The sequence below is a fragment of the Mobula hypostoma genome, chromosome 9, assembly GCF_963921235.1.
Source record: "Mobula hypostoma chromosome 9, sMobHyp1.1, whole genome shotgun sequence".
Taxonomy (NCBI): Eukaryota; Metazoa; Chordata; class Chondrichthyes; order Myliobatiformes; family Myliobatidae; genus Mobula; species Mobula hypostoma.
The window spans coordinates 98,820,547-98,833,107 of record NC_086105.1 but is presented as its reverse complement, the minus strand read 5'-3'; the positions used below and the strand labels follow the sequence as shown (position 1 = coordinate 98,833,107).

At 43.5% G+C, this 12,561-nt stretch overlaps 1 protein-coding gene across 3 annotated transcripts in view; it reads left to right on the top strand.

Moving 5' to 3' along the window:
• The window catches only part of LOC134351306 (interleukin-9 receptor-like), a 66,429-nt gene that overhangs the window by 37,878 nt on the left and 15,990 nt on the right, over positions 1-12,561 (top strand). For all 3 annotated transcript variants that reach the window (XM_063057374.1, XM_063057375.1, XM_063057376.1), the window contains one exon: positions 8,436-8,610. In XM_063057374.1, the coding sequence (XP_062913444.1) occupies positions 8,436-8,610 (175 nt within the window). The remainder of the gene's footprint in view (positions 1-8,435; positions 8,611-12,561) is intronic.

Genomic DNA, 12,561 nt, shown 5'->3' with positions numbered 1-12,561 from the left:
CTGTCTGTGGCAATGAATTCCACACATTCACTACCCTCTGGCTAAAGAAATTCCAGGTGACTACATTCACTTCTGCCCCCTTACACTATCAAATTTCTGGCTTACTTCTAGTGTCTTTCACAGTAAAAACTGATGCAAAATATTTATTTAGTTCATCCCCATTACTACCTCCCCAGCGTCGTTCCAGCATTTTAATCTCCACTCTCATTCCCCTTTTATTCTTTATATATCTGAAAAAGAAACTGTTGGTATCCTCTTTTATATTATTGACTTGCTTACCTTCATATTTCATCCTTTTTCTCCTTATGGCTTTTTAGCTGCCTTCTGTTGGTTTTTAAAAGGTTCCCAATCCTCTAGCTTCCCACTAATTTTTGCTATATTATATGCTCTCTCCTTAGCTTTTATGCTGTCTTTGACTTCCTTGTCAGCTACAGTTGCCTCGCTGTCCCTTTAGAATACTTCTTCATCTTTGGGATGTATTTTTCCTGTGTCTGCTGAATTACTTCTAGAAACACCAGACATTGCTATTCTGCCGCTATCCCTGCTAGTCTCCCCTTCCAATGAACTTTGTCCAGGTCCTCTCACATACCACTGTAATTCCCTTTACTCCATTGTAATACTGATACATCCAATGTTAGCTTCTCCCTCTCAAACTGCAGAGTGAATTCTATCATATTATGATCACTGGCTTCTAAAGGTTCCTTTACCTTAAGCTCCCTAATCAAATCTGGGTTATTACATAACACCCAATCCAGAATTTTGCCAATCCCCTAGTGTGCTCAACCACAGCTGCTGTAGAAAGACATCTCATAAACATTCTACAATTTCCCTCCCTTGAAATCAATGTGATTTTCCCAGTCTACTTGTATGTTGAAATCCCACATGATTATTGCAACACTGCCCTTTTGACGTACCTTTTTTATCTCCTGCTGTAATCTGTAGCCTACATCCTGGCTACTGTTTGGAGGCCTCTATGTATTTCCCATCAGAACTTTTTTGCCCTTGCAGTTTCTTAACTCTACCCACAAAGTTTCTAAATCTTGTGATCCTATGTCACCTCTCTCTAAGGGCTCGATTTCATTTTTAAACCACAGAGTCACGCCACCCCCTCTGCCTACCTGCTTGTCCTTTTGATACAATGGATGTTAGGTTCCCAACCATAACCTTCTTGCAGCCACATCTCAGTGATGCCTGCAATGTCATACCTGCCAATCTCTAACTGTGCTACGAGATCATCTACCTTATTCCATATACTGCGTGCATTCAAATATAATACCTTCAGTCTTGTATTCTTCACCCTTGATGATTTTGGTCCCCTATTACCCTTTACTCATCCCACTGACTGCAATTTTGCCCTGTCATCTGCCTGACCTTCTTCACAACATCACTGCACATTGCCTCTGCTTATATACCAACAGCCCTATCACTCCACTTCAAATCCCCCTGCTAAGCTGGTAGCAGACACCAACAGAACAACAAACTCATCCGTAAGGCCAGTGATGTTGTGGGGATGGAACTGGACTCTCTCACGGTGGTGTCTGAAAAGAGGATGCTGTCTAAGTTGAATGCTATTTTGGTTAATGTCTCCCTTCCACTACATAATGTACTGGGTGGGCACAGGAGTACATTCAGCCAGAGACTCATTCCACCGAGATGCAACACTGAGCGTCATAGGAAGTCATTCCTGCCTGTGGCCATCAAACTTTACAACTCCTCCCTTGGAGGGTCAGACACCCTGAGCCAATAGGCTGGTCCTGGACTTATTTCATAATTTACTGGCATAGTTTACATATTACTATTTAACTATTTATGGTTCTATTACTATTTATTATTTATCGTACAACTGTAACAAAAACCAATTTCCCCCAGGATCAATAAAGTATCACTATGACTATGAGTATGACTAAATTAGTTTAAGCACCTTCCTAACACCTCTAGCAAACCAGCCTACAAGGATTTTCATCCCCCTCGGGTTCAGGTGCAACCAATGATCTAGAAATTTGAAAACCTGTTCCCGCAAACAATTCTTCAGCCATGCATTCATCTGCCAAATCATCCTATTCCTACCCTCCCTGGCATGTGGCACAGGCAGCAATCCTGTAGGTCCTGCATTTCAGCTCTCTGCCTAACACCCTATATCTTCTCTTCGGGACCTCCTCCCTTTTCCTACCTATGCTGTTGGTACCAATACATACTCCAGAGGACTCAGCAGCACTCCGAAGGGTCTCGTCCCGAAACATCGACTGTACTTTTTTCTCCCATAGATGCTGCCTGGCCTGCTGAGTTCCTCCGCTATTTTATGTGCATTGCTCAGATTTCCAGCAGCTGCAGATTTCTTCTTGTTTGTGGTTTGAATCCCATCCAGACGTCTCTTTCATATCCACAGAATCTGCAGTCTGCTCCTCTAATTATGGAATCCCCTATCACTAATACACTCCTCTTCTCCCCACTTCCCTTCTGAGCCACAGGGCCAGACTCAGTGCCCGAGATCTGATCGTCGCGGCTTCCATCTGGTAAGTTGACCCCTCCTACAGTATCCAAAAAGTTATACTTATTATTAAGGGGACAGCTACAGGGGTACTCTGCACTGGCCGCCTACTTCCTTTTCCTCTCCTATTGGTCACCCAGCTACCTGCCTCCTGTAACTTAGGGGCGACTACATCTCCGCATCTCCTGTCAAGCACTTCCTCATTCTCCCCAATGAGCCAAAGGTCATCGAGCTGCGGCTCCTGTTCCTTAATGTCGTCTCTAAGGAGCTGCAGCTCGGTGCACTTCACGCAGATGTAGTCATCTGGGAAAGTGGAAGTGTCCCAGAATTCCCACATCTCACACCAAGAACATACCAATACCTTCAGTCCCATTCTCAGTGCACTAGCTATATGCTAACGGGGGGACAACTTACTAGAAAATTACTTGGAACCTCTGCCTGTTCTTGCCCAAGCCTGTTGAGCCAAAGCCAGTCCACTCCAACACTGCCCACTCCAACAATGGCTGCTCTGTTTACACCTCCTTTCTTTTTTTATTGGCCCCGTGCTGTTTGCAGCTCACCGAAAAAGAGCTGAAAAGCATCAGGGCTCTTTTTAAACCCCGCATTAGTCAGGCAAATTAACAAGAGAGATGAGTGGTAATGTTGTGGTTGAACAGGATGTTGGTGAGGCCACTTTTGGAGTGCTCTATTCCTTTTTGGTTGCCCTGCTATAGCCAGGATGTTATTAAACTGGGGAAAAACTGCAGAAGAGGTTTCCAAGGTTGTTGCCAGGATTCAGGCACTGAGTCATAGGGAAAGGTTGGGCAGACTAATGTTTATTCCTTAGTGTAGAAGAGAGTGAGGGCATCTCATAAAGATTTAAGAGGAATTTGAGGAGTAATTTTTGTTCTCAAAGGGTGGGGTCTACAGTATGTGGAAACTGCTGCCAGTAGAAATGATTCAGGCAGGCACGATCACAAACTTAAAAAGACATTTCAAAAGGTATGTGGATCGGAAAGCTTTAGAAGGTTATAGGCCAAAATGCTGGCAAATGAAACTTAGCTTTTGTTGAGTATAAACCAGTTGGGTTGAAGGGCCTGTATCTACATTGTGACTCTGTGACTAGAACAAACAAATCCTTTCAGTCAGTAAAGCAATAATATTTGATAGCTTCAGGTTCAGTATCATGTCGTGTGGATCTGGCGGTCTGCACAGTATGAGAGCTAAGGGTCGCCAAGAACTGTGCTGGTGGTTGGAATAGAGAGGCTGGATTAGCTCCTCACTCCTCCCCCTTCATTCACAACATTCAGCTTGTTAGGGACACACAGCTCGGATCACAAATCAGTCTTTAGCAGACCCGACTACAAGTGCTCCCTCTCTTCCACCCTGACTGCCCATTTTCTCCTAGAGCGGTTGCTGCAAATAAATAATGTTTCTTAAAATGCAGCCATAACAGCACTCGTCACTACCACCATCCCCCCCTCCCCGCCTCACCCCAGCTCGCGGACCAAACTAGATCCCCAGGATCTCACACAGCAGAGCCCCCCATCTCTAATCTGCATTGCCTGCCTGATCGTCACTCCCAATGCTTTGCTGGTTCACCCCATCCCACAGACATCCCTGGGTATCTGTCCAACCAACTCTTTTAATTACTATCGCTGAACCCTCTCCCCTCTGCAACCCTGTCTGTGACTCTCCCACCCTGGTTCTGAACTATTTATTGTTGTTGTTGAGTGCCATTGAGTTGCCATCGACTCATGGCGACCCTATGGATTTTCAAGGGTTTTAAAGGCAAGATTGCCAGGCCTTTCTTTCATACAGATACTGCTGCTACTCAGGTTGGGACCCAGCTGGATTCGAACTCCGGACCTTCTGTCTCGAAGTCCAGTGCTCATGCCACTACACCACCGGCCGGCCCAAACTACTTATGAATCCCCTTTTAATTTCTGCTGCTCCTGGGCTGATGCTTATGTTGTGGGTTTATCACATTGCGTCACCTGAAAAGGCAGATATATTGTCCCATCCTATCTGAGCAACAGATGCCACATCACAAGATATTTTACTGGAATTTAAACAAAACTATCTTGTGACACAGCATACCCTGATGAAATTTCTCTCTATTTGCTGCAGGTGGTGAAATGGCAATACAGTCTGATGCCAAATGTGTGTGGTGAGACCGTTAATGGCCAGGGCTGAAACCTTTTCCTGACTGCTCTCTCTTGCCAGAGAGATGCTGTATACCAACTGAGGTCCCTTGCAGTCTGTCTGCTTGGAGAAATTTATTCTTTAGTTTAATCACTAACCTTGAATAGTCCCCTACTAATGAACTTGCACATGAAAACACAACCTTGGAGCAAGTGTATGTCACATGGCCTTGCAAACCTACTCAATTTTTAGTAAGGCCATGGTTGATTTGATAGTAAACTGATCTTCATGTTCCATCCACCCACAGTAACCTTTTACCTCCTTGCTTAGCGAGTATTGATCTAGTTCTGTGTTAAAGATATTCAAACACTCTGTTTCCGCTGCTCTTTAAGGAATATTTCAGACACTCACAACCCTCTCTGAAAGAACAACCCTTATTTTTAAACAGTTACCACAAATTCTGGATTCTCCCACAAGAGGACACACCTCCGCATCCACCCTCTCCAGCCCTCTCCGATCTTATACAGCCAGTGGCCATTTTATTGGGTAGCTCCTATACCTAATAAAGTGGACACTGAATGTGTGTTCGTGGTCTTCTGCTGTTGTAGTCTTTCCACTTCAAGAATCGAGATGTTGTGCTTTGATAAGTGCTCTTCTGCACATCACTGTAGTAACGCATGGTTATTTGAGTTACTGTCAGCTTGAACCAGTCTTGCTATTCTCCTTTGACCTTTCTCATTAACAAGGCATTTTCGCCGACAGAACCACTGCTCACTGGACAACTTTTGTTTTCTGTTGTGTCTGAAAATCCCAGGAAATCAACAGTTTCCAAGATTCCAAACCACCTCATCTGGTACCAACAATCATTCCACAGTCAAAGTCGCTAAAATCACATCTTTTCCCCATTCTGATGCTTGGTCTGATCAGTAACTGTACCTCTTGACCATGTCTGCATGCTTTTATGCCCTGAGTTACTGTAACATGATTGGCTGATTAGATATTTGCATTAACAAGCAGGTGTTTCTAATAAAGTGGTCACTGAGTGTGTGTTTCTATCAAGTACCTCTCTCTCTTCTAATCCCCATGGATACAAGTCAAGTCCAGCTGAAGGGTCTCGTCCCGAAACATCGACTGTACTTTTTTCTATAGACACTGCCTGGCCTACTGAGTTCCTCCAGCACTTTGTGCGTGTTGCTTGAATTTCTAGCATCTGCAAATTTTCCCTTGTTTCCCTCACAAGATAACTTGTTTATCTGTCTATTTCAAAAATTAGTCTAGTTCACCTTCTCTGACTGCTTCTAACGCAATAACATACTTCCTTTAGTAAAGTGAGCAACACTGCACGCTGTGGTTGCCTCCATAGGTCGGGACATAAAAACTAAAGTTGAAAGGTAATGTTAAACTTTACAAAACACTGGCTTATGCTGTGCTTGAAGTAATGTGAGCATTTCTGGTTGCCACATGATGAGAAAGATGGAGTTACACTGCCAATCACACTCTGTAAGCTTTCCTAATTACCTTTGACACTTTACAGACAAGCCTTTTTATGCATAATGAACTGGGAAACACCGATTGTTTCTCATCTCAGACCACTTTGATAAAGTGCTTCTTTTTATGTTTCCAAGTGACGTGGCTAATGTCTCACATTACATTCTATGCTCTCTCATTTAACCTGCTCATATCCCCCTTGTAGCCTCCTCATGCTCTCTGCACAATTCACCTTCATGTCATCAGCAAATTTATCAACCAAGACTTCAGTACCTTCATCCAGACTATTTATATAAATTGTATAAATTGAGTTTCAAGCATCATTCTCAGCAGCACATCACTCTTAACATCTTGCCTTATTCTCCTCACTTTGCCCCAAGACATGATTGGTCAGGAGAAAGTAGCAGGAAACATCTGCATTCTTTTCCTTTTATTTTTCAAGATGTGACTTTTATTGTTCAATTTCCTGTCATAGTTGTTAGTATACCAGGCTGAATATATTTCTCTCTCTCTGACACCTTACCCTACCCCCATGTTATAGAAGATCACAGCTGTGAAAACTAAGCAGTTATTGTGGGTGAGAAATTGTAAGGTTTGTTGTGCAAAGATTCAGAAGAGTAAAGATGGAGTCTGGGTAGAAGGAGGGCACCTGATCTTTGTTAACCTTTTCCTCCCAGATGTTGCACGGTTTGGACAGCCTCCATTTTGAAGAAGGAGGCCAGCAGAGGTAACAGAGAGAGATGGAGGAATGGGCAAGGGACTGAGGAGTTGCTCAAAGGATGTGAGTCAGGGGAGGGATGGAGGAAATCAAGTCCATAGCTAAGCAAGGGACAGGTGAAGATCAAGTGGTTAGAGAGAAGCAGAGGGATGAGGGACAGAAGAAACTAATGAGGAATGGTGAGGGGAGTGAGGGACTGGAAAGGCGCAAGGATGTGGAGGTGAGGGATAATATTGTTTCAACTTCTTTTACTTCCTACACGGTGAATTACCTAACACAGTTTTTACTAGCTAGAGAAGGAAATAACTGAAGGGACTTCCCCTTCAATCAGAACTTTACTTGTTGAAGATCAGAGACCTGAGTTCCTTACTCTCTCAACACTTTTTCATATTAAACTGTTTCTGCCAGCTGCTCGCCCAGTTATTCTCGTTGGTTTGAATCTTTGTGAATCTGGCTAGTTCCTGTACCAGATTTACCTCACACTTGATGATTTTGGTTGGAATATCTTCCTGTCAGACATAAACGTTGATGTCTCATGGCATTGAGCAAAGAAAATTAGGAGCAAGCACAGTCTGCAAGTGAAACAACATAAGAAGAAGACCAGGGAATGGGAGGACAATGTTCAGACTAGAAAATGCAGAAACAACCATGCATTAACAAACACATTTTGACAAAGCTAGAAAAGCAGATATCAGGACAGATGATCAAGACTTGCACATGGTTTTTAATAAGTATATTAAACTAGTTTCCAATGTAATATCCTTCACTTTGAAATATCCTAAACTCCTGTAATGTTTAAGCTTCAAGATTCAAGGTTCAAGGAACATTTATTATCAGAGTATGTTGCAGTATACAACCCTGAGATTCGTCTTCTCCAGATAGCCACAAAACCAAAAACAGCATGGAAGCCATTCAAAGTAAAACATCATCCCCCCATGTGTAAAAAAAAATCAAATTGCACAAATGTCAACAAGAACATCAACCCCCTCTCCCTCCCATGAGCAATTATTCTCAATCAAATTTACTCACCTAGTTTTAGTGTTATAGATACATTTCAGAAACTGGCTTTTCAGCCCATCAAATCTGTATCGACATCAAGCATCCGTATGGGAGGTTGATGGTTTTCATATCCCTTTGTCCAGCAGGTCCTGGCCCTGAATTGAAGAGGCCCATGACTCTCCCTTGAAGATATTTTTGATGCCCATAGCCCATATCTTTTTCATGGCTAATTAACTGGTATCTCTGCGTTCCACTTTCTAAAACAAGGCCAACTATTCATTTGCCGTTCTATAGAATCAGCATGGAAGTTCACCATAACTTCAGAATATAATCACTGCTGATTTTTATTGCAAACATAATTCACTACTGTACATCACAGTGACTGACAACAAATTCTACTTGTCACTTGTTAAAGCATTCCCCTCCCTGGACCAGTACCCACCACACCCTCGCACCCTCGCCTGGCCTCATGCACATCAAGTACTAGTGTGTCCATGTAAACCTGCAACACAACCTATAAACCTCCAGCAATGACAGTGTGCTCTGAAAGCCACATTCAGATAGTTTTCCATTCTGTACTCTATTTTATATCCTGTTTCAATCTCATTTCCCCTGTAGGATGCAAAGGTGAAAAAGGTGCTGAACGATATCCGACATTTGGTCATTCAGAAATCTGAACTGAAGCCAGACTCTGAGTATAGAGTTCGAGTTCATGGAAAACCCTGCGAAGACCAATATTATCGGGGAACCTGGAGCAAATGGAGTGCAGAACTAAAATGGAAAACTGATCCTGGCAAGTATATTGTTACTAGAACATTTTTGGAAGATTATTTGACAGGTATTTCTCCTTGAGTATCTTGCTTTCCTATATCTTCCCTCCTCATTTTGACTCACTTTCTCTTAGTATTTACCTCTCTTGCTCCATTCTCTTCCTCTTGCTCTCTCATCCCCTTTGGCTTTTTGTTTCTGTGTTGTACCTTCCTGGAATTGTTGGATGGAACTGTAGAGAGAGCTCTAACGTACTGTCCTGGAAGTGTTGGATAGAGAGAACTCTAGCATGCTACCTTGAAAGTATTTGATGGGACAATGAGAGAATTCGATGAAGTACTCGATATGTAACTTGCCTTGTAGCTCCCCTAGGAGAGTTTGACCTTCTCAGTACAGCAGAGAGGGTTTGATGGGACAGTGCAAGGGAAGATTCACTTGGAGATAGGACACAGTGGGCAGAGCCACAGCTTCAGAGGGGAGGGTACAATCCTGCCTTGCACCATCAGTGTGGAGTTTGCACGTTCTCCCTCTGGCCATGTGGGTTTCCTCCAGGTTTTCTCCAAGGGCAGCACAGTAGTGCAATGGTTAGTACAATCTCTTTACAGTGCCAGTAATCATCAACTGGGGTTCAATTCAGTGAGGAGCTTGTACGTTCTCCCTGTGACTGCATGGGTTCCCTCCGGGTGCTCTGGTTTCCTCCCACAGTCTGTCAAAAAGCTGAGGGGCCAGATAAGAAGTGCGTCCAGCCCCCTAGTCTGTTAACTTCGATGTGATGTCCTGCAAGAAGTCCAGCGTGCAAAGAGAGGTCAGGTGTGCAGATGCTGATCGGCGCAGCAATTTCTAATAGGACCGTTGGATAGCTGTCAGGCAACGAGATCATGGCTGCTATGGATGAGAAAGAGGCCATAAGGAAGTGGGAGAGAGATCCCACAATCACTAAGGGCTGTGCATATCCTGGTTAATAGGATATCCTGGAATCCTGGTGATCCTCAGGGTCCACCATCTGTGGAGATGGTTTGTACCCTCTTTCAGGAATGCAACACTGAGAGCAAATTCATGTCCTTCCAAGATATGTCTCAGAGAACTCTACACCCTGCAGAGTGTAGACCTTCAGAGAATGGTGTATTTTATGTGGAGATTCAAGTTCTGAAGTCAAGATGCCGTTCACTGCTAAGGCCAAAGCAAGTCATCAGGCGAATGGGAGCAGGGGTTCATTAATCTTCGTGTTAATATCAGCATTAGTGGGCTTGATCAATAGAGAACGAGGGATTTTATGCATCATATACTTCTTGCAAAAAAACATTTACTGAGAGAAAATTCTCACCATTCACAAAAAACTTCTCATTGAGCAGCTGGAAATGGATCCTGCTGAGGAAATGATCTGAGATCCTTGTAAGAGCCATTATGGGCATCTGCAGTCAGTCAATGCATGCTTGATTCCAGGGGAAATGAGGAAAGATAGTAAATTCCAGTGTCTGAGATGCCACCTGATCATCAGTGAAATCGAAGCAGATGGAAGGACCTCGCTACCAGTATAGTGCCTGGGTTATGACCCTGATGCAGAGATCTGCCAGCCCTTCTTGGAACGATCCTGTGGAGAGGTAGCTGAGGGTCACCGCGACCGTGAATATAAAGATGATAAAGTGCGCGCGCATCAGGCGCAAGAACTCAGTTGAAGTCCTTAGACCATAAGGACATAAAATATAGGCGCAGAATTAGGCTATTTGGTCCATCAAGTCTGCTCCACCATTCAATCATGGCTGATTTTTTTTCAACTACATTCTCCTGCCTTCTGCACGTAACTCTTAACTTCTTTGCCAATCAAGAACCTACCAATTTCTGCCCAGTGCACCCAGTTATTTAGCTTCCATAGTCCTCTGTCACAATGAATTCCACAGATCCATTAACTTCTGGCTGAAGAAATTCCTGCTCATCTCATTTATAAAGGGACATCCCTTTATTCTGAGACCCTTGGTTCCCGGACTGTACTGTTAAAGGGAACTCTCCAGTGGGCTTTGGACCATCTGGACAACACCAATACATCCGTCAGGCTGCTGCTTATCGACTTTAGCTCAATGTTCAACACCATCACCCTCTCAGTACTAGCAAACAAGCTTCAGATCCTGGGCTTGTACCTCCCTCTATAATTGGCTTCTTGACACCTTCATCAGGAGACCACAGTCAGTACAGAGTGGTGATAACATCTCCTTCTTGCAGACAACGAAAATAAGTTCCCCTCAGGATGTGTGCTTAGCCCTCTCTCTATACTCAAGACTGTGTAGCTAGTCACAGCTCGAACACTATCTACACATTTGCTGATGACACCCACTGTTATAGGCAGAATATCAGATGGGACAAAGACGAGTGAAATTTTAAAAAAAGGAATGAAATACATAGGTTTGTTGAGTGGTGTCACAAAAACAAACTTGCAATCAGCGCGAACAAGATCAAACAATGATTTGTGGACTTCAGGAAGAGGAAGTCGGAAGAACTTTGACCAATCCTTATTGAGAGATCAGTAGTGGAAAGGGAGAGCATTTTCAAAGTGTGGATGTCAACATCTCAGATTTATGAAGAGCTAAATAGATTAATGCAATCATGATGAAGGCAAGTCGGCAGCTATACTTCATTAAATGAGATTTTGTGTATCACCAAGGACCCTAGCAACGTTCTACAGGTGAACCATGGAGAACATTCTGATGGGTTACATCACCATCCGCTGTAGAAGCACCAATGCCTACGATCAGTCAGGCCCAACATGGGTACAAGTACCTCCACCATTGTGACATCTTCAAAAGGTGAAGCAATGTCCTTTGTTAAAGACTGTCACCATCCGGGACATGCCCTCTGCTCATTACTACCATTTGGGAGGAGGTACAGGAGCCTGAAGACCCACAGTAGGATCGTTGTGAGAGTTGTTATGAGCATGGGGTGTCAGTCAAAGCCTGCTTGTACCCAAGGGAAATAAGGTTTCTGTTTTAGAAACAGCTTCTTCTCCTTTGCCACCAGATTTCTGAATGGTCTATGAATCCATGAACATGACATTACTATTCCTTTTTCACACTGTTTATCTATTGTAACTTGTCATAATTGGTTATGCTTGTACTGTACTGCTGGCACAAAACAACAAGTCTCACAACTAACGTCAGTGACAATAAACCTGAAACTGATTCTGATCCTCTGAGAACCTCCACCTCCTTCCAAACTCCGCTGAGCACAGGCCCAGACTCGCCCAGCGCTTACCATGTGTTAAACATATGTTCCTTCTGCAGAATGTCAATGATGGCAGTCTAGAAGACCCTGAACTTGCTGATCAGAGAAGTCCAAGTAGATCACGATAGTTTGAAGACTCTTGTGGAGCAGGCTCTTAGAGGACGAGCCAGTTTTTGTCACCAGTCCTGAAGTCCTGACTCATCCTAACAGTATGGCATCCATACTGATGCCTCTAGCAATGCAGTGCATCGCATTAAGTGTAAGACCCATTCTCTTATATATTTCACTGAATAAGCTGATGGCAGTTTGGAGTTCTGCTTCCAAATGTGCACATTAAATTGAATTGAGTTGAACTGAACTGACTATATTTCTTACATCCTTCACATACATGAGGAGTAAAAATCTTTACGTTACGTCTCCATCTAAATGTGCAATGTGCAATCATAGTAATTTATAACAACTTATAATAAATAGAACAGTCAGTGTAACATAGAAATACACTCAAATCAGCGTGAGTTAATCAGTCTGATGGCCTGGTGGAAGAAGCTGTCCCAGAGCCTGTTGGTCCTGGCTTTTATGCTGCGGTACCATTTCTTGGATGGTAGAAGCTGTAGATTGTGGTTGGGGTGACTTGGGTCCCCATTGATCCTATGGACCATTTTTACAAACCTGTCTTTGTAAATGTCCTGAATCATGGGAAGTTCGCAACTACAGATGCGCTGGGCTGTCCGCACCACTCTCTGCAGAGCCCTGCAATCGAGGG